This window comes from Chiloscyllium plagiosum, chromosome 10 (assembly GCF_004010195.1).
Source record: "Chiloscyllium plagiosum isolate BGI_BamShark_2017 chromosome 10, ASM401019v2, whole genome shotgun sequence".
Classification (NCBI taxonomy): Eukaryota; Metazoa; Chordata; class Chondrichthyes; order Orectolobiformes; family Hemiscylliidae; genus Chiloscyllium; species Chiloscyllium plagiosum.
In genome coordinates this window covers 4,147,348-4,170,715 of record NC_057719.1, presented here as the reverse complement: position 1 = coordinate 4,170,715, position 23,368 = coordinate 4,147,348, and the positions used below count along the sequence as shown (strand labels likewise).

The 23,368-nt window shown below is 40.6% G+C and overlaps 1 protein-coding gene across 7 annotated transcripts in view; it reads right to left on the bottom strand.

The window, feature by feature from the left end:
* The window catches only part of dicer1 (dicer 1, ribonuclease type III), a 188,320-nt gene that overhangs the window by 19,767 nt on the left and 145,185 nt on the right, over positions 1–23,368 (bottom strand). For 6 of the 7 annotated variants that reach the window (XM_043696920.1, XM_043696916.1, XM_043696915.1 and 3 more), the window contains 2 exons: positions 20,917–21,092; positions 13,356–14,151 (listed from right to left, as the gene is read on the bottom strand). In XM_043696920.1, the coding sequence (XP_043552855.1) occupies positions 13,356–14,151; positions 20,917–21,092 (972 nt within the window). Of the gene's footprint in view, positions 1–8,068; positions 8,498–13,355; positions 14,152–20,916; positions 21,093–23,368 lie in introns of those variants that run through there. The other variant, XM_043696921.1, reaches the window with a different exon arrangement.

Genomic DNA, 23,368 nt, shown 5'->3' with positions numbered 1-23,368 from the left:
CCTCAACCTTCTGAACTCCATAGAGTACTGACCCAGAGTCCTCAAACGTTCCTCATATGTTAAGCTTTTCATTCCTGGGACGATTCTCGTGAACCTCGTCTGAACACGGTCCAAGGTCAGTACATCCTGCCTGAGATATGGCACCCAAAACTGCACACAGTACTCAAATGTGGTCTAACCAGAGCCTTACAGAGTCTCCAAAGTACATCCCTGCTTATACATTTAAAGTTCCCTCAAAACAAATATCATTATTGCATTTGCCTTCCTAACTACTGATTTAACCTGCAAGTTTACCTTGGGAGAATTTTGGACAAGAACTCCCAAGTCTCTTTAGGGCACTTCAGATTTCTGAATTTTTTTCCCCATTTAGAAAATAGTCCATGCCTCTAATCTTCCTCCCAAAGTGCATAACCTCACACTTCCTCACGTTGTACTCCATCTACCATTTCTTCACCCACTTTCCTAACTTGTCCAAATCCTTCTGTAGCCTCCTTGCCTCCTCAATGCTGTTGGAGTTGCACCCATCTACTTATCGGCTACCCTTGACCTTCTAGATGGAAATGGCTGTGAATTTGATGGGTGCTAAGGAACCTTGGAGAATGTTTGCAGTGCAGATGGCACACACTGCAGCTGAGTGTTGATGGGAGATGGAGTGAATGTTTGTGGATGTGGTGCCAATCAAATAGGCTGCTTTGTCCTAGATGGTGTCAAGTTTCTTGAGTGTTGCTAGAACTGCTCTCATCCAGACAAGTGGGGAGTAGCCCACCACACTGATGTGTGCTTTGTTGATGGTGGACAGGAGGGTGGTTATTTGCTGCAATATCCATAGCTTTTGCTCGGTTATTGAAACCACTGTATTTGTATGGCTAGTTCAATTCAGTTTCTAGTCAATAGCAACCCCTAGGAATAGCAGGAGATTTGGTTAAGTTTATTCCAATGAATGTCAAGGAACAATGGTAGACTCTCAGTTGTTGATGCAGATGGTCATTGCCCAGTACTTCCATGGCATGAATATACTGCCACTTGTCAGGTCAAAGCTGGGTTTTGTCCACGTCTTTATGCATTTTGACATGGGCTGTTTCAATATGGTGGTAAAAATGGTTTTCTGATGACTGCACATTGCCACTTTTGACCTCGTGAAGCAGCAGTGGAAGACGGTTAGACCTCGGACACTACCCTAAGGAAGTCCTGCAGAGATGTCTTCCTTTTTGCTCAATACAACTCTAGCACTGGACAGTATGCCATTTATTCCCAATGACTCCAGCTTTGTTAGAGCTCCTTAATGCCACACACTATCAAATGTAGCCTCAATGTCAAGGGCAGTTACTTGCACTTCACATCTGGAATTCAGTTCCTTTGTCCAGGTTTGGATTATGACTGCAATACACTTGAACTCTGTGTCAATGAGTAGGTTAATGCTGAACAAGTGTTGCTTGATACTAGTATTGATAGCATCTTCCATCACTCTGCTGATGATCAAGAGTAGACTGATGGGGTGGTAATCGGCCAGGTTAGATTTGACCTTACTTTTGCGCACGACATACTTGGGAATTTTCCACATTGTAGGGTAGATGCCATTATGGTAGCTGTGCTGGAAGAGTCTGGCAAGGAGCACAGTAAGTTCAAAAGCCTTTATTAGAAAAAAGGAGATCGAGAGATGATTTGATTGAGGTCTACAAAATAATTAAGGGTATAGACAGGGTAGATAGAGATAAGCTTTCCCCCCCCAAGAGTGAGTATTGGGTATATGCAGGAATATACCGTTGAAGTTAAAGTCAGATCTACCATGATCTTATTGAATAATGGAGCAGGCTCCTTCTACTTCATGGCAAAAGTGAGGACTGCTGATGCTTGAAATCAGAGTCTAGATTAGAGTGATGCTGGAAAAGCACAGCAGGTCAGGCAGTATTCGAGGAGCAGGAAAATTGATGTTTCGGGCAAAAGCCCTTTACTTCATGATTGCATGCCATCTGGTTCATTCATTTTGTTCCTTTCTAACGATTGCTAGAGTGGTTGAGTGTCTTGCTGTGGGTCATGAATCAGTTTTCATGATTATCAGGATTATCAGTATACTTTTAACTCCAGGTTTTAATTGAATTCAAATTGCACAATCTGGCTTCAAACCCAGGTGTCAACAAATCATCTGGGTCTCTGGAATACTAGGCCAACTCTTCCCCCTTCTGTAGGCAAGTTAGAAACTGGTAATCAGCACTGAAAATGTAACTATAACCTAAGATAAATTAATCTTTTAAAATATAAGTTTCAGCATGAGGTGATAAAAAATTGTGCATATCAAATTCATACGGTACATTTTCTTCTCAGCATTTCTTCACAGATGACGAACTTAGGAGTGGGTGCAATCAGACTCTCACAAACTCAGGTTTTCAGTTTTGTTGTCAGTAGAGGTTTAGAATTGGCTGTTGAAGGTGATAGATACAGCTCTCTTTCTACTGTTGCAAAAAGCTTAAGCTCTCTCTCTGCTGCTAGATGGTTTCTTTAAGTGTTCCTTTCTCCTGCCCTGGAGAAGATAGCTCTGCCAAAGGAGTCATAGGATGCAACTACATTGGAACAGTTGATTAGTAGATAAATGATATATTGTTTTATTACATTTTTCAATATGGCTATGCTTTTTTTGTTGTTTGCACTTAATTCTTACAATACAGTTAAAATGTGTTTTGCTTAAAGGCTAGCGGTAGACCAAACAAATCACACCTGGAACACAGTGCCTTGCACTTGCCTTTAAATAACCTAAAAAGTTATGAGCGTCGTCTGTCTCCTTGACATATTTTGAGGGGAATTAGTCTAGTCCGTAACAAGAGTACTTGTCCCTCCATTCTGCTCACCAATAGCCAGCTCCTAGCACTTCAATGTTTGTGATGTAGTCTTGTGAGCTGATCTTGAGGATGCTGCAGAGACAGTACTGATAGAAGTGGTCTAAAAAATGTACAGGACAATGGTGCAGGAACTATGATTTGGTGTCGTACAAAAAAAAAAGGTGAGCTCTAATGCTTTGTACATCTCGAGCTCTGAAGCGGTAGTTACTTCACATTAGTTTGTAGAATCTGCAAACTGTGCTGTTTGATTTTGAAAGCCTAATTTCAAATTTCTTGTCCATGTTGGCATTGAAGTAGATGACACTCCCCAATAGGTAAGCTGCTTGACGAATTCCAGCTTGATTCCCTTGATGACAATGCTGGGCAGTATATATTTTGCAGCTCCAGACTGATGCAAAACTTCAGTTTTCTTTAAATTGATTCTTAACTCAAAGAGTTGGGCTGCTTCAGAAAAACACATTAAACGGGCAAGTCTGACTGACTGTGAACCAGAATGGTGCAATTATCAGAACTAAAATGTAGTTCATGCATTAGGTTTCTTGTGTCTTTGTGAGGTCAAAAAGACTTCCAACAATTTGAAAGCATATGTAACCTTCCTCAAGGTCTTCTTCTAGTATGATACTGCAGTAGACAAAGATGGTGGGAAATATGACTGGGGCCAGCATATATCCCTGCTGCAAGCCACTGTAATTGTGTAAGTGACTCAGGAGGATTAGTGTTGTGCTGGTCATATTGTATTGATTTTTGTTAAAATGCTTTATCATTGTTGGATATAATTTATAATCCAATGAATTAACATTTTAAATGCAGTAAAAGATTGAGAAAGTGATAAACAACCCTGATTTAAATGCAATTCAAACAAGCTCATAAGCTTGTTTATCTTTCAAAGACAGAGTTGAATAGTGTAACAAACTTGAATAATAGATTTATGGACTTTTTAAATAGAGTCAGGATGTCTATTGTTATCTCCATTAAAAATGTAGTAATTCTGGGGGAAAAAATGTCATAAGACTCCATTAGAAACATACGTTATGACTTTCCAGAAGTAAGGGAAAAGTTAGATGTGAAATGGATTCCATTTGAATTTCTGCTTGAGAAATGGGTGTGTGGACCTGATAAGAGAGTGGGTGTAAGATATCGATTCTGAGTAGAGACTTGGTCAAAGGTCTCCAGTTCCACCACAGAACACACCAGATGGCCTCCTTCTTTAAAGGCTGCAATTTCCCATTTCACATGATTGATGATGCCCTCCAGTGCATCTCATCCACTTCCTGCACCTCTGCCCTTGAACCCACCCCTCCAACTGCAACAAGGACAGAACCCCCTTGGTTCTTACCTTCCATCCCATCAACCTCCATATACACTGCATCTTCCTCCGCCATTTCCGCCACTGATAAATGGACTCCACCATTAGAGATATATTTCCCTCCCCACCCCTATCCACTTTCCCCTCTGCGACTCTTGTCTCTCTCTCACCTTCCCCTGCCACAGCAGGAATTGCAAAACCTTCACCCACATCACCCTCCCTCTTACCTCCATCCAAGGCCCAAAGGGAGCCTTCCATATCCAAGATTTCATCTGCACTTCCACACTTTACTGTTTCGGTTGCTCCCAATGCGGTATCCTCTACATAGGGGGAGACAGGATGCCTACTCACAGGGAACATCACCGGGACACTCGCACCAACCAACCTTACCACGCCGTGGCCGAACACTTCAACTCCCCCTCCCACTCCGCCAAGGACACGCAGGTCCTGGGCTGTGTCCATCACTACTCCCTAACCACCTGACACCTGGAGGAAGAACACATCTTCTATCTCAGGATCCTCCTGCCCCATGGCATCAATGTGGATTTCATCAGTTTCCTAATTTCCCCTCCTCCCCACCTTATCCCAGTTCCAACCTTCCAACTCAGCACTGCCCTCATGATCTGTCCATCTTCCTTCCCACCTATCCACTCCACCCTCCTCTCTGATCTATCACAGTTAACCCCACCTATCGCACTCTCAGCAACCTTTCCCCCAGCCCCATTCTTGATGAAGGGCTTTTGGCTGACACGTCAATTCTCCTTCCTACTCTGATGCTGCCTGACCTACTGTGCTTTTCCAGCATCTCTCGACTCTAATCTGCAAGTCCTCACTTTCACCAAAAGGTTCATTTACAGAGTCATGGAAACAGGCCCTTCAGCCCAACTCATCCATGCCAACCAGGTTTCCTAAATTGAACTCGTCCCATTTTCCTGCATTTGGCCCATATGCTCCTAAATGTTTCCTATTAATGTACATGTCCAAATGTATTTTAAATTTCATAATTCTACTTGTCTCTCACATTTCCTCTGACAGGTTGTTCAATATATACCACCACGCTCTGTATGAAAACATTGCCCTTCAGGGCCCTTGTAAATCTTTCCATTCCCCTTAAAACTATGCCATCTAATTTTGGACTCCCCTAGCCTGGGGACAAGACCCGGGCCATTAACCTTATCTATGCTCATGATTTTACAAAGCTTTAAGGTCACCCGAGCCTTTGCCACTCCAGGGAAAACAGTCTCAGCCTATCTAGCCTCTTCTTAAACTCATACCCTTCAGTTTATGTCACATTCTTTTACATCTATTTTTCACTCCATCCTCTTTAATAACATCCTTCATGTAACAGGGCAACCAGAAGTTTACGCAGTACTCCAAACGTGGCCTTACCAACTTGCCTTGTACAGCTTTAATATGACAGCCCAACTCGTTCTGACCGATGAAGGCAAGCATGCCAAACAGTTTCTTCACTACTGTCTACCTAGGACGTCACTTTCAAGGAACTATGTACCTTCACCCCTAGGTCTCTCTGACTGACAACAGGGCAATTTGATTTGGGAATAGACAGAAACAGTTAGAGGTTTGCTTTGATGAAAATGCATTTCATTGGATTGAGAGCCAAGAGGAAGACAATGTAATTTAGGCCTGCATTTCAAGCAGAGAAATTACCAAATGGAATGCACAAGGGGCTGTCAGTTTGGATCTTGTGATTTAAAAAAACAGCTGGAAGATTTACTTTAGCTGGATCTAATGGAAGAATCTACAGTGGCCCTCAGAGCCTTGTGATAGAAATCAGTCAGCAGTTAGCTTGGAAGGCAGTTGGATATCTGACAATAACCTGTACCACAGATGAAGCAATTGCACTCATGAGGTCAGCTTAGGTCACACAGTCAAACCAAAAAAAACCACATTGGAATCTATCACAGACGAACAGCTGGAACATTAAGGAAAATTAAAGTAAACTCTAGTGAGCTATGGCATAACTTTAGGGTTAGTTCCAGAGAATGCGAATGAAGCTTCAAGATTTCATAAGATAAGGAAACTTAACCTTTTAAAAATTCTTTCATGGGACATGTGCATCACTGGCAAAACCAGCATTTACTAGCCATCACTAATTGAGCTTGAACTGAATCGCTTACTTTGTTATTTGAAAGAATATTACTGGTCCAGTGATATTACCACCATCTCCTCTCAAACTTTGCGATGGTGATTACTGGGGTGAGTAGATGTGAGTTTACAACACATGCATAAGCTTTACTCTTCAATTAATAACATTTGGTTTGTTTAGCTTCTCTTTAAAGACAATAAAAGTTCACTTTTTATTAACAACCAGGAAATCTTCGGCATGACGAAAAGCAGAGTACCAGAGTGCTGGAGAAACCAAGCAGATTTGGCAACGTCTGGGAGATAGAAACAGAGTTTCAAATCAAAAAGAGTAAAATCAGAACTGAAATGTTAACTTTGATTCTGTCTCCCCAGATGCTGCCACACCTTTGGCATATTTCTGTTGGTTGATTGCAGGGTATAGAGATTGTTTTTTAAAACATGTCAACAATCCTGAATAGGATCATAAGCAAGGAGAACAAGCTGGGCAAGAGAGGAGGAAAAAGATGAAGTATTAAAAACTCTTGACGTTTGAAATGGGAAGAAGGTTCCTAATTTAAGTAAACACTGATATTAAACCCTTTAAAGCGGAGTCACTTTTATGTGTATATCAAATGTTAAAATATAAATTTCACAAAGTCTCATTAAATAGAATCAAACAATGCTTAAATAAAGTAGAATGACTGTATCTGAAGGTTTGCATAATGTCTCATGGATTGTAAAACAGTCATACACCATTTTAATAGGGCACAAAGTCTTTGTCACAGATGTCTCCAAGGGAATAATATAAATATAAGATTGTAAACAGTTATGATTTCACATTAATAGCTTGCATTTATAGAATACATACAATGCAGAAAAATATCAAGCTAAAAGGGAGAGATATTAGGAGGGATAAAACCACCTCTCGGACTATTAAAGTGTCTTTATATGAGGACAGTCTAGTGAAGAATAAGGTTCGACTTGAGGAATTCTTGGACAACTCAGACCTTAAGGTTCGAACAGCCAAAGAGCACAGCCAGTGTACGAAGCTCCTCGCCAATCTCATAAACCGGGAACATTAGCTTTCCTATTGTTCAAACCTGCTTATCCCTCAATTCCCAAAGAACACAAGAATAGCAAGTATTAAAAATATTCAGATTGAGCAGCAAAGGAGACAGAAATGTCAGTGACACAATGGCCAAAACTCCAACAAAAAAAGCTGCCCAGCACTTAACCTTGTGTAACCTGAAATACTCAAGTTAGAACATGATGCACCAAGAAATACCCTCTACAGCTTTAAAAATAAAGACTCACAAAAACAGGGTTTGAAGTAAATCAACAAATCAGTTCAAGGTCGACTGCACAGATTCTTGGCCGATAGAATTTTTAATTGACATAGTGGACAACTTCAAGTTATGCTCACGGATTTCTCACTATAAGAGCTATGATATGGTAAAAATCATACAATATCATAATAAAAACTGTAAATTTTGAAAATCAAGAAAAGAGAAAATGCTGGATTAGGCTACAGGTCCATTGGTTACCTAGACCAATTGACCTGTCCTTTCCTTGCAGATCTTTATGGACCAGAAGTGCGCCCGAATGTAGCCTTTTGCTCTTTTATTTGACTTTGTATCAGAGTGGCTACATCAATTCTGTACAGTGCATCAATTAACAGCAGCACGCACTAGCCACATTTAGAGCCAGAGGTGGCTATTTAGTCAGAAACTAGTAATGTTTTCCAGGTGCCTCCCTCTCTATTTTCTTTAAAATTGATTTATTAAGGAAACAGCTGCAATTACAACAATATAATTTAGAACACATTTCCTGCTAAATCATCCATTTTATTCTTTACGGTTCCACACTCTGAAATAATTAACACTGCAATATTCTCTCCAATCTGAAATTATTCTGTCAGAACACGGGCTTCGTAACATTATTCCAGTGTATTACAGTATAATGTATAAATATGCTTCTAACAATCTGTCATTATGGTGACACCTAGAAGACTCCACCGGATTGATGAGGGCAGACTCTGTAATCATCCAGTAACTCAAACAAAAAAATACAAGTGACGAGACTTTTAAAAGTATTGCATTTCACATATAAAATAATAATTACTGTTATGACATTTGATTTTTTTTGACAGTTTAGAACAGATGGGATTTTTCCAGCATTCTCCAAATCTGATTTCCATACATTTTCCTGTCGTGTGGCTGAATATGCTTCAAAAGCCTTTTTTTATCCTCTCCATCTCCCCTTCTATTAGGGTCTATCAATTTAAAACGACAGACAGGGTTAATTGTTGCTAGCAATGTTTGTATGAGTGTAAAAAGGCTTTTGCAGGAAGACGATGACAGGCAATGTTGAAACCTGACAACTAATTTCACACGCCCAGATTCTGGCTTGTGACAATTAAGCAGTACCTGTCATTTCAACAGGGCTATTTATTTCTTAAAAGGCCGATAACCTGCTTTAATTTAAAATAAGTCTTAAAAATTAGACACATTAGCTGGAATTCAACATTTCAACATTTGTTCAAGGAAACAGCTGCAAGTTCAGGATCCAAGCTTTTAAGAATGGTGTAGCTGATTCATCTCATAAGTGAGGGCCATCTACTGGAATAACATTGAATAAAGAGGCAGTATCTTCTCATCCTACAGCACCATAAGCCAGGACTAAGAGGGCTAACATACTTCATTCCCAACATCTCATATCTGATGCAACTAAATGAAAAGTGTATACTTGAAAGAACAGCATTCTCAGTTAGTACTGAATAAAATGTGACTGTGCAAATTCAGGAAATTGAACAGATTCAAAGAAGTTGTTGGAGGAGGAAAGTTCAAAACAAATTCTCTGTTGGATCATTGAAACTTTTTACAAGTTGGATTATTTCAGTTGGATTTCCATCTTCCACCACATTTTATTAAGTCCGTGTATACTGGAACAAAGCAAAAAAGTGAAGGGTAGCTGTCAACATTAACAATGCCAGCAATTAATATTGGTCACGCATCTTAACCTGGTGAACACAGTATGTGTGCCCACCAACAGCATGGTCTTTTTATTCTTTCCATCTCTTCTCTGTACAAACGCTGCACTTCTGCACTCCCTAAAAAGTCCTCATTTAAAGTTGCCATTTTTGTGCTCCTACAAGATTAAGAAAGTGTTCAAAACTCCAAAATGTTATAATGATTCATGTTTCAAAGTGACACCATAGTAAGAACTTTGCAACTTTCATCACTGTTGAGAATAACCAAGCAGAGAGAGTAGGGCCCAACTGGGGTCCAAAGTCGGGATCTGCGAGTCAGAAGACAAAAGTTGAGGTTTTAAATAAATACTTTACATCTTTACACACTACAGAGAAGGATAATATAGGTAATGAAATCAGAGAGGTGAACGAAATAGCATCAAAAAGGGAGGAAATGAGTGGTTTTAACAGGCTTAATATTTGATAAATCTCAAGACCCTGATGAGATGCACCCCAAATTGTTGTGGAATGTAAGGAAGGGGATTACAGAGGCTCTTGGCGTTAATTTTCAAATTACTTTGGCCACAGAAGAGGTGCCAGAGGACTGGAGATAATTTAGTACCACAGTTCAAGAAGAATGATTGGGTCAAGTAAGAAAACCACAGACCAGTGAATCTAACACCAGTGGTGGAGAAACTATGGAACAAAACTTTAAAGGACAGAATTAATCTACACTTGCAGAGACAAGGAAGGAAGGATAGTCAGCTTAGCTTTGTCAGGAAAGATAATGACTAATAGATCTAATTTAAGCTTTTTGTTTGAGACAACAGTGAGGCATGTTGATAAAGGGTGGTGCAACTTCTACACTCAATTCAGAAAGGCCTTTGTCAAGGTCTCACATGGGAAATTTAGTAAATTTGATCTAAAATTGGCTTGGTGGCAGGAGGCAGAGGATGGTCAAAGATTGTTTTTTTGATTGGAAATCTTAAGAGGTATGATTAATAAGATCGCAAATGACAAAAATTAGTATGGTAAATAGTGAGGAACAAAACTTTGGACTACTGGATGATATAGACAGGCTGTCAGATGTGCAGAAAAGTAACTAACTTAATCCTAAAATATGAGAAGTGATGCATTTTGCAAGGACTGACAAGACTAGGGAATACACAATGAATGGTCGGACCTTAACAAGTACTGAGGATCAGCGGGACCTTGGTATTAATATTCATAAATCCTTGAAGGCAGGAGTTATGGTAGATAGGGTGGTTAGGATCCATTGGGATACTTGCTTTTGTTAGTTGAGCCATCGAACACAAGAACAAGGCAGTTATTATGGAGCTGTACAAAACAATGGTTTGGCCACAGCTGGGGTACTGTGTGCAGTTCTGATCGCTACATTACAGGAAAGATGTGATTTTAAACTGGGGTGTGGGAGAATCCACCAGGATGTTGCTTGGCTGGATTTCAATTGGTTGAGGTTGAAATGTTTTCCAACCATCCTATAGACAATGCCCACACCACTGGAAAGCTTGTTCCCGACAAGAAGAATGGCGGCAATGAAGATAGAGAAAAGGATGGAGGTGATGACAAAACACTGCTTGACCTCAAGAGGATTCTTTAATATTTCCATTGGTGAGGACCATCACCAACATCTTATCACAGAGGAGACAGAAGACTTTGGTGAATTTCACTGGACATCCTTTGGCAGGATCTTTCATAGTACTTCCCAATTGAAGGAGTCAAAACCTTTGGTCAGCCAAGAAGAAAACACTGACCTCACTTGTGGAATTTCAGCATGCGGATGACAATATCATCTCTGCTTTCTCAGAAGAGCATCTTCCAGCCTCACTTAATTCCAAAACATACCAAAAAACTGATCTCAGCCTCAAGAAAATGCAAATCCTTTACCAACCTATTCCAGGTCGAATTCTGGCTCATCCCTCCATTAAGATCAACTGAGAAATCCTCCCAAATGTGGAACATTCCTCCTACCTGACAAGCTACCTTTTATCGAAGGCTGACATTGGATGCGATATTAAATCTCCACACTGGTCTGTAGGTACCATCCTCAGATGGCTAAAGATGAGTGTCTTTGGTGACTGTGACATTATTGCTGATATCAAGAACCTTGTGCATAAGGCAGTCAGCCTTCCGACTCTTCTACATTGCTCCAAAACCTGGTCTATGTGTACTCACCACTTCAGTGCTGCTTCAGACAGATTCTTTGTATTAGCTGGGAGGACAGGCATACTAAGTGCAGCATCCTTGAAGCAGCCAAAAGCACCATTCAAAACCCATCCGCTGGGCTAGCCACAGGCTCAGGATGCTCGAGTTCTGACTACCAAAGTAAACCATCTTCACTCAGCTCAAACGAGTGGTGGACAAAAAAAAAAGTGTTTTGAGACTTCTATAATGCGTTTCTTCATGGATATCAACATATGGGAGATCCTCATTCAAAAGAAACTGACTTGGAGATAAGTCCAACATGAAGGATCACAATTCTTTGAGACACATAGCAACAAGAGAACAGAAAAGAAAAGAAAGGAATGCATGCAAGGACCAATTCCACCTTCGAAAAACACTTGCAAAGTGAGCAGTCGAAGAAGTTGCTCCAGAACTGGGCTCATCAGTCAAGCACAGACCCATGACCAGTGACAGCTTCCCAGGTGGACAATCAAATCTGTTGAGTGATTGTCACCACCAATGCCTGATTCAGCTATGAAGAGACACTAGATAGGCTGAGGTTGCTTTCCTCAAGTCAGAAGTCATGTGACACCAGGTTATAGTCCAATAGGTTTATGTGAAATCTCAAGCAGTGTTCCTTCGTCAGGAGGGGTGGAAGGAAGCGCAGAGGGAACTTCACATGTTTTTCTTAAAGCAGAGAAGGTGGAGGGGGGCTCCTGATTGAGGTGCATAAATTATGAGGTGTATAGATAAGATTTATTTTCTCCTTAGTAGAAGAGACAATAACATGGGATACCAATTTCAGCTAAAGATTTAAAATGGTTTTGAGGAAGAATATTGTCAAGTAGAGGGAGCATTACCTGAATTCTCTGCCTGAAAGGGTGCTAGAGGTAGGAACGTTTAAGTAGCACTTAGACGAACATTTCAAATATCATAGCATACAAGACTATGAGTTAGGTACATGATAACTGACATGGACACAATGGACTGAAGGGTCTCTTTCCAAACAGTAAAATGTTAAAAACAGTTGTTTCGGTCCCAGAGAAAAAAGGATTAAAAGGAAGATTTCTTTGACTGAATGCCACTGACTCTTAATCCAAAATGTTCACAAAGACAAGATACAATTTGCTTGTAATACCCTTCATGTAGAACAGTCATCAACATTCAGAGTCGAGACTGCGGTGCTGGAAAAGCACAGGTCAGGCAGCATCCGAGAAGCAGGAGAATCGACGTTTCAGGCATTAGCCCTTCACTATTCCCGATGAAGGGATTATGTGAAATGTCGATTCTCCTGCTCCATGAATGCTGCCTGACCTGCTGTGCTTTTCCAGTGCCACACTCTCGATTCTGATCTCCAACATGTGCAGTCCTCACTTTCTCCTAGTCATCAAAATTTACCATGTCAGTATAATCAAAGAATACGTGCCGAGATGGTATATCAAAAGGACAGTGCACCATTCAAAGTCTGATTAAGAAACAGACAACCGAGCGGAATTAAGACAAAAAGCAACTTATTCCTGCCTCCAAAATCAACTTTCCAGATTCTATACACTATAGGCTTTAATATGAGCTTATAGTTTTACAAAGCAGTGCAAACAGGCAAATTGAGAGGGATTGCCTGTAATTAATTAAAAATGTCAATCTCTTGTAGAGTTACTATTTTCTAACAGTTAACAGGGGGCCACATATAATGTTATTTCATTCTTTTTCGCAGAGATGATGTTGAATGCGAGAAATAAGCAAGTTTAAAGCAAAACAGTTTTATCTAAAGTGCACGGACACTGGATTTTAATTCTCAATGATGTGAAGTACCTGTTTATAACACTACTTACACATTCAAACATCCTTGAACTTTCAGGTGCTTGTATTAGAAAGATAACAAAAAGGAGAAGACAAATATTGAAAAGGTAAGAAGTTAAAATTATAACACAAAGCTTTTCAACCCACACGACCTAACAGTTACAGATTTAACACTCACCTTCTTACTCCTCATGTAAGATAGCCGCCCTTCGTGGGCATCAGGGTACGTACAAAACAGATACGTTGTGATAGCATGTTTTAGGAATGAATCACCAAGCATCTCCAGGCGCTCCAAATTGAACCCGTCGCTAGCATTTGACAACGTCAAAGCCTGGAGAATCAGACCGGGGTTGGGGCCGAGGGTTTCGGTTGTATATATGCCAGGGGGGCAACTGCCCGAATCCAAAATCCATTGCGGAATTGCCAGAGGCTCTGAGGAATTGCAGGAAACTGCCTCTTTTGAGCAACAATCTGAGGTAGATTTGTTAGTAATTCCGTCTAGGTTATTACTTTGTAGATTACATTCAACTTGGGGCTTGGGCTGGTTCTCTCTGTGGTGTGTACTACGCACGGGAACTGAGGTAGCTGGTTGTATGAGTAAGTCATGCCTGCAGGAGTTAAGTTGATTTTGATGGCAAATGCAACCCTTGTTTAGCAGTTCAGCATTTCCATTGGTTAGATTTTCGGTACAAACTATGCCATTTACTGGTATTGTGCTCTTGGTGACTTTGTCAGCACTGAAGAACTTTTTGGGTGACAGACTCTTGGTAGATGTTTTGCTGTTCAGAGACGGTTGAAGAAGGTTCTCCATGAAGGGGGGCTCATTGATAGCACCTCGATGTGCAGCATCTTCAGGGGCTACAGTTGTGCTGTGCATACAGTAAGTCTCATTTTCATCTGTACAGGAGCTGGTTGTCAAGATGTAAGCTTTGCTGTCTATAGATTTTTTCCACCCAAAATCTAGGTTGGGATACCTAACACAACAGAGATCATAAGTTTACGAAACAAAACAAATTCTGGAGAAAACATCGGCATATGTTATTAAAAATAAAAGTAACTTTCCCAAAGGGAAATTCTGAAGCATATTTATAAATTTAGGAGCAAAATTGTTAAACTTATATCAAGGATTCATAGACCATTACAAGTCAACTATACTGGTTGAGGTTTGGAGTCATATGTAGCCAGGGAGGAGAGGGACAGTATGTTCCTTTATGAGAAGAACATTGATGAACCAGTTGAAATCCTATTTACTCTAAATAACTATATTTATTGGACTGAATTTTAATTCATGACCTCTGAGTTGCTCAAGTGTATGATGATTCGCTATGCCATTTCTTACCACTATCCTACTGAAAGCAAAGCTTATCATACTAACACTACTTTTATATTCTAACTCGGGAACAAAAGTTGGAGAAATGGTGGTCTTTCCCCTATGTTTGATGCCATCTATACTTTTCAATCTCAGTGGTGTCCTGAAAAAAAGCCCTGATAAGACAGTCAGATTTCTCAGTAAGGATCTACAAATGAGAATACCTAATTCCTGGTTACAGTAGTCATAGAGATGTATAGCATGGAAACAGACCCTTCGGTCCAACCTGTCCACGCCGACCAGATATCCCAACCCAATCTAGTCCCACCTGCCCATATCCCTCCAAACCCTACCTATTCATATACCCATCCAAATGCCTCTTAAATGTCACAATTGTATCAGCCTCCACCACATCCTCTGGCAACTCATTCCATACGCGCACCACCCTCTGCGTGAAAAAGTTGCCCCTTAGGTCTCTTTTAAAATCTTTCCTCTCTCACCCTAAACCTATGCCCTCTAGTTCTGGATTCCCAGATCCCAGGGAAAAGACTTTGTCTATTTATCCTATCCATGCCCCTCAATTTTGTAAGTCTCCATAAGGTCACCCCTCAGCCTCCGACGCTCCATGGAAAACAGCCCCAGCCTGTTCAGCCTCTCCCTATAGCTCAAATCCTCCAACCCTGGCAACATCTTTTCTGAACCCTTTCAAGTTTCACAACACCTTTCCGATAGGAAGGAGACCAGAATTGCATGCAATATTCCAACAGTGGCCTAACCAATGTCCTGTACAGTCGCAACATGACCTCCCAACTCCTGTACTCAATACTCTGACCAATAAAAGAAAACATACTAAACGCCTTCTTCACTATCCTATCTACCTGCGACTCCACTTTCAAGGAACTAACAACCTGCACTACAAGGTCTCTTTGTTCAGCAACACTCCCTAGAACCTTACCATTAAGTGTATAAGTCCTGCTAAGATTTGCTTTCCCAAAATGCAGCACCTCGCATTTATCTGAATTAAACTCCATCTGCCACTTCTCAGCCCATTGACCCATGTGGTCCAGATCCTGTTGTAATCTGAGGAAACCCTCTTCGCTGTCCACTACACCTCCAATTTTGGTGTCATCTGCAAGCTTACTAACTGTACCTCTTATGATCACATCCAAATTATTTATGTAAATGACAAAAAGTAGAGGACCCAGCACCAATCCTTATGGCACTCCACTGGTCACAGGCCTCCAGTCTGAAAAACAACCCTCCACCGCCATCACCCTCTGTCTTCTACCTTTGAGCCAGTTCTATATCCAAATGGCTAGTACTCCCTTTATTCCATGAGATCTAACCCTGCTAATCAGTGTCCCATGGGCAACCTTGTCGAATGCCTTACTGAAGTCCATATAGATCATATCTACTGCTCTGCCCTCATCAATCTTCTTTGTTACTTCCTCAACTCCATAATTTGAGATTAGATGGCTATTACTTGCTGTTTTTTAACTAGTGTATAAATTAGACAGCATCACACCCTAAAAGGGGGAAAGGGTTTCACAGAATCATTCTGCAGTTTCTTTCCTTAGATAAAGGGGACCAAAACTGTTCACAGTATTCCAATTAAATTCAGACTAGTGCCTTGTATAATTTTAGCAAAACATCCATAAATTTTGTACTCCAATCCCTTTGTAACAAAGATCTATTATCCACTGAACCTCAAAGTCAACATTTTTTTTGATTCACGCACAAGGGTGGCTCAGTGGTTAGCACTGATGCCTCAGTGCCAGGGACTCAGGTTCGATTCCAGCCTTGGGTGACGTTCTCCCAGTGTCTGCATGAGGTTTCATTGGGTGCTCTGATTTCTTCCCACAGTCCAAAGATATGCAGTTTAAGTGGACTGGACATACTAAACTGTCTTAGTGTCCAGGGATGTGTAGGGTAGATGGATTAGCCATAGTAAATGCAGGGGAAGAGTCGGGTCTGGGTGGAACGTTCTTTGGAAGGTCAGTGCAGACTTGATGGGGGTAAATAGTCTCTTTCCACACTATAGGGATTCTATGATTCCCAAATCCCTGATCCAAAATTCAGTTTCTTTATTCATCCCGACATCACATTCCATCTGCCATATTTTAGCCCAATCACATAAACCTGTCTATACCCATCTGCACACCCTGCCAGCCTCACTACTTGCTTTCTCACCTATTTTTGTGTCATCTGTAAACTTAGCAATAGTACACTCACTTCTGTCATCCAAGTCATAGCATGGTCCCTGCACTGATCCCTGTGGCACGCTATTAGTTAAGCTTGGAGACTCATTTCATCAATTTTTAAATTAGATTAGATTACTTACAGTGTGAAAACAGGCCCTTCGGTCCAACAAGTCCACACTGACCCGCCGAAGCGCAACCCACCCAGACCCATTCCCCTACATTTACTCCTTCACCTAACTCTACGGGCAATTTAGCATGGCCAATTCACCTAACCTGCACATCTTTGGACTGTGGGAGGAAACCGGAGCACCCAGAGGAAACCCACACAGACACACGGGGAGAATGTGCAAACTCCATACAGTCGCCTGAGGCGGGAATTGAACCCGGGTCTCTGGCGTTGTGAGGCAGCAGTGCTAACCACTGTGCCGCCCAAGCTCATTTCAAGATCCTCATTCTCAGAAAGATTTATAGGATAAAGAAAAGAATGCAACTCAGCTTTGCAATCTTCACCATGGCATTGTGCAGTTAATGAATTTGTTGTGTGTTGCTAGAGTCAGGCAGTCTACCTCAGCTCTTGAACTAATGCTGCTCTGCCCACTTTACAAAACCAGCTCCATAGAAGTATACCATTTTTTTTTCATTCGCCTCCTGATTCCAAGTCATTAAGTTTGCTTGGCCACATTTAGGGCCATACACCTAATTATATAAGCCCATATCAAGCTGTCGATACCAACTGGTCATGATGTCCTACTGTCAGACTTATCCATCAATGAAGCAACAGTCCATTGCAAAAATCTGCAAGTTTACAAAAATGAAATTGAATATTCCAGTGAACAGGGGTTGCGGGACACAGTGATAGTAACTGATTTGCCTCCAGGGTTATCAGGCTCTTAGACTACAGTTTAGACATCAGCAATTATACAGCACACTTCAAATACAAAGAAAACAAATCTTTTTGTTTATCACTCGCAGTATGTGATGGAGAACACTTGATAATAGCTGCAGCCTTCACAACAAAGTTCAGTGAACTCTCAGCCTTCAGATGACTGGCACAGCAATTGCTGAAACCTGCAGGGATACTTCAGTCCAACCAATCACTTAAGTGAGCAAACATTTATATAAGTAGTCAGGATTTTGCTGTAATACAATCTTCAGTCTGTGATGACATAATGTTAACAGCCTCAAGCCAAGCTGTACACATGCTATGTATAGACCCTCCCTGAAGCTTACTGCAAGTTACTCTCAAAAAAAACGGCACAAGGTCACATGGATGAAATCCCCTCAAATGAGACAAAGTCACCAACAGAAGTTAGCATTTTTAAACTTTAAAAGCATACCTTGAACATTACACAATCAGACACTAAGGACTAAGTTCAAGGTGGTAATCGAATCTCAGGGTTCAGATGACGTTATAAACCACTTAATAGTTGCCTTCACGGTTTTAGGAAGTCTGAACCCCCTCTATTAGATTAGAGCCCTGTAAATTCCTTCCCAAGAGAGTTGCTATTTTGTATAATACAATAATCACTGTAAAAACTGTTGCGTTGCTGGTGTTTACCCTGGACTGTTACCAGCATTCCTGATTTGAACTTCATCTCCTATGTCAAATGCAGTGATGCTTGGTCCAAATACACTTACTACAATGTGATCTGATACTTCCAAATGCTGTAAGTTAAGATTCCTAGGTTTTCAAAAGAACAGCATTGTTGTTTCAGGAACTTCTAAATGGAAATCCCTACAGATCTTAAATATACATTTGGACATGCCCAACTTTATAGACTGATTAGAAACTAAAATGAGTAAATTTACAAGGTAAAGAAATTTAAAAATGCCATGCTATCTTTTTCATTTTACTTTAAAATAGAGTTTACTATTTTACAATAAATATTCACTTTTCAATTTATTCCTATTGATATCACTCATATTCAATTTCCTGGCCAAAAGGACAAGAATATTAGAAACCGGTTGGGGTGAGCCATTCTGCCCTTTGAGCTTACACTGTGGTAAGACCTTCTAGCCCAAATCCACTTTCTTATTCTTTCCACCTATCACTAAATACATGAAAATCTTTCAATCATTGCTCTGAATATTTTCAATGACTAAGCATCCACAGCCTTTGACAGAGAATTCCAAGCCCTGCAACCATCAGTAAAATTCCTTCTCAACTCAGTCTTAAATTTGAAATTATTGTAGATTCCCTAGCCAGTATGTATTTTAATGATATCACTTCTCAATCTGTTACATTGCATGGAGAATATAGAATTTTGCCTCCTTAGAAGATTATACCCCGATAGCAGGAATTAAAAAAATTGCTATTAGCACCCAACGTGTAGTCCCCCCAAATATATAAATGCAGTGAAACATTTTACTTTCTTCTCCAAATCAATCTCCTTGTAATAAAAAGGAAAATAAACAGAAATTTTGCCAATTGCTTGCTACATCTGTATGCTTTCAACTAGGTTGTAACCACCACCACCATATGCCATTTGTCCACCAGTTCCCTTTTTCTCTCCTTCACATCTGGTTTCACCTTATTTCACCATGTGTTTTTTGAAAACAATGTCAGGACCAGGAGTTCAAAAACAGAAAATGTTGTGGAATGTGGCAGAGGAAGTGAAATCAAAAGTCTTCCTAGAACTTTTGAAAACTAAAATGTTAGTTGTAGGTTGTGGTTATACTGGCAGATCACCAGATATTTACACACTGATTGAGATGCAAGTGAAGCTACAGAGTTACCCTGAATTAATTTCTTTATCTTCACTTCCCACATCAGCTCGGGCTTCAACACCCTTGACAGTTCAGAGTATCCATTCATTTCCTTCCTTTCAGGAAAGAAAAAGACAGGTTCCCACAAAGGCAAGGCTAGGATTGGCAACAATTTGTGGGAAGTTATAATGTACATCTCAGTGCTGACAACATCGATTTTGGGAATCAGCATGGAGTTACAAGCCAGTGATTGAAGCCATGTTCTCTCATATCTCCCAGACAGAATACTGAAAGGCAGACAAAGAGAGAGGGGGAACACCAGAGACATCATACAAGAGAAGGCTCACAGGATAGCGGCAGGGTGCCAACCCCATAACATCAATCAAAAATTAGAGCATCTTGAGTTATAAAAAAATATTTCAGTTGTTAAACCAGAGAGTATATGCATAGGTTGACAGTCTTAGTATCCCCAGATGACTGGTCTCTTCATTTTCCATCAGTAAATGGTCCCCTGAAACCAACAGCAATCATTTTATTTTCCAGAAACACTACAGTGCACTCCACATAACCATACAGGCAATTTCTAAACATCAGAAGTGACAAAATGGAATTATTTATTGAAGTCTGGCTTTAAAGAAAAAATAGGTGGCAAAACTCTTTCATTGAGGGGAAAAATTCAAAGAAAGATAGACCAATAGCATGAGGGGGACAGGGATAACTACACAAAATATTGAGTGTGAGGAAGCAAAGAAGAAAAATGCATATATTTGAGGACAAGAGTCAGAAACTCATAGGTTGCTTCCATTTTCAGATGGCAAGCTTGTGATGGAAAATCCCCCAACACATGCAAGTTCCAACTCCCTTTAAGCTTTGGAAAAGAGAATAATGCAAGATCCAATGCCATTCAGTTGCTGGTGGGATCAGAGTTAGATCTAAATTGGTCAAACGACAAATGTTCGGCACAACATCGTGGGCCGAAGGGCCTGTTCTGTGCTGTATTGTTCTATGTTCTATTCCACAGTCAAATGTTCTTGCATCTGCAAATATGGTCATTGCCAAAATCAAAATGGTTACTGCAATATTGAAACTGCATTAGAATGAATATTTTTTGGGTTCAATGCCCGCTCCAGACCTTTGAACAAAAATCAACGTTTGCATTCCAGTGCAGTAGAGGGGGTATGCAAAAAATTGTCAGAGGAGCCTCCTTTGGGATCAGAGATTAAATCTGTCTGAGAGTTGTCTGTTTTCTAAGGGTGGATGCAACAAGAAAACTCCCAGGGCATTATTTCAAAGTATTGCACAAATGTTATCCCAGTGTTAATGCATCATTCAATATCGCCAATACAGATTTAGCCATTATCACTGTATTGTCTTTCACACACCAAGCAATTTGTGGATTTTCTAATTATAAAAACGACAACGCCTTAAAAATATTTTACAGGGCGTGAGATGTTTTTTGGGATATCCTGAACTTGAGGTTCCAGAGAACTGCAAAAATTTCTTGTTTTAATAAACGTACATACCTGAAGTTTGAAGGGAGAGCTTCAATTCCCACGCCGGCTTCCTTTGCTGTTTGGGCTCTCAGCTCCTCCGCTGTTAACAAACAGTGCAGTCGATAGAGAATACTGGGAAGGCAGACTGCCTTTCTCCATAAGGAAGCTGGGATTGGATGAATAGCACAGAGTTCTGGGACAAGAATCTTTTGAGAGAAATAGAGCTGAATGAGTAAAATTTCAAACAAACAAAAACTCCAGCAGAACTAATGACAGATTTATTACAAAACAACATGGGGAAAACAAATCTCAATTCTTCTGAATGCACTCAGAATACACGCAAGATGAAAACGTGAAACAATGGCCATTTATCTCTGCATGCCTCCTGATGAGTGTTTTTTGCTTTTATTTCAGATTTCAAACACCCATACATTACTTTGTATTTATTTGTCAACATGCTGAAGAACAAATGTTATAAGCACTAAGTAGTAACAAAAGCAGAAATTGCTGGAAAGGCTCAGGTCTGACAGCATCTCTGATGAGAAATCAGAGTTAATGTTTCAGGTCAAGTGTTGGTAACTAGGAAAATGTCAGTTTTGCCACTAATAGTCCCCATTAATAGCTATTCACCCTCCTAGCCAGATTGCTATCCATTCTTTTGTTTATCCAACTGTTATTTTCTCTTTGGGCCCCAGCTTCATCTGTCATTTAATCCTTACCTCCTCCCCCAATCCTATCTTCTGCATCTAAGTTGACATTTTCCTAGCTACCATTAGTTCTGAGACAGGATCACTTGACCAAAAATGTTAACTGTGATTTCCCTCCACAGATGCTGCCAGACCTGGTGAGGTTTTCCAGCAATTTCTAGTTTTGTTTCTGATTTACAGCACCTGCAGCTCTTTCCAGTTGTCATTTAGCACATAGTAGTGTTGTACTAACAAAAACTATTACAACTGCAGCACTAAAATATCCACTCTAGAACAAAGCAGGCATACATAAACTTCATATTTCTCAGACATCCTTAAAATTAAAAAAAAAGTTTCTAAGAATTGCGGGTTAAACTTTAGAATACCCCTTTTAAAAATCCTCTTGTGGCACTTCCCAATTTTTTTGATGTTGAATTTATTTGCCCCGGTAGCTGTTGGGTGCACTCAGAAGAATTATTTCCTGTTCTTCTACAACAAATCTTCAAATCCATGGGACATGGGGCAGACTTCCCACAGAAAACAACAAAAAACACGGATACTGCTTCAATGTAACCCTTATGTACTGTGAAGGATTGCTCATTCAGACTGGACCAGTCAATGAGAACAAAAGATGGTGCCTGGGACCACCTTCACAAGTATGTGAACCTACAGGTAGCAAATCAGCAGATGAGGAGGAGTGTATTACACATTCAGCAAATAGATTTTTCAGAATAGTGCCATGAACCTTTCACATCCACCTGAGGGGCGCAATGAGACCTGGGTTTAATTCTTTGCCCAGAAAGCTGCAGCCTCTGCAAGCCTAGTTTTTGGTGTTTAAATGTCTTGAATGGGATTTGGAGGCAATATCTTCTGGCTTTGGCAGAAGCGTTATCTGTTGAACGACATCCAATACCTACAATATACAACTTTTCCTTTGAGGCTAGGTCAAACAATTGCAAGGGAGAGGCTAGATCGAGAAAACAGCCACAATTTAGACCCAAGTACTCACGTAAGCTTTAAAATGGATAGTGCCTGTTTTGAAGTTGGATTCATTTAGTTTTTGCAGCTATATGTGAGAGGAAAACTCCAATGTTTCCTCCTTTCCAATTCTAATGAACAATTGTGAATATAAAAGACATTTATGCATTTTTTTTATTCATTCATTTTGTGGGACATGGGCGTCACTGGCTGGGCCAGCATTTATCGCCCATCCCTGCTTGCCCTTGAAGGTGTGGGTGAGATGCCTTCTTGAACCACTGCAGTCCACCTGCTGTGGGTTGACCCACAATGCCCTTAGGGAGGGAGTTCCAGGATTTTGACCCAGCAACAGTGCAGGAACAGTATTCCCAAGTCAGGATGGTGGATGGCTTGGAGGGGAACTTGAAAGGTGGTGGTGCTCCCATATGTCTGCTACCCATGTCCTTCTAGATGGAAGTGGTCATGGGTTTAGAAGATGCTGTCTGAGGCTCTTTGGTGAATTGCTGTCATGCATCTTGTAAATAGTGCACATTGCTGCTAGAGTGTTGGTGGTAGAGGGAGTAGATTCTTCTGGATGCAGTGCCAATCAAGCAGATTGCTCTGTCTTGGATGATGTCAAGCTTCTTGAGAAATGTTGGGGCTGCACTTATCCAGGCAAGTGGGGTTTACTCCATTACACTCCTGACTTGAACGTTTTAGGTGGTGGACAGGCTTTTGGGAGTCAGAAGGTGAGATACTCACCGCAGTGTTCCTAGCCTCTGACTTGCTCTTGTAGCCAGTGTTTATATGGGGAGTCCAGCTGTGTTTCTTGTCAATGA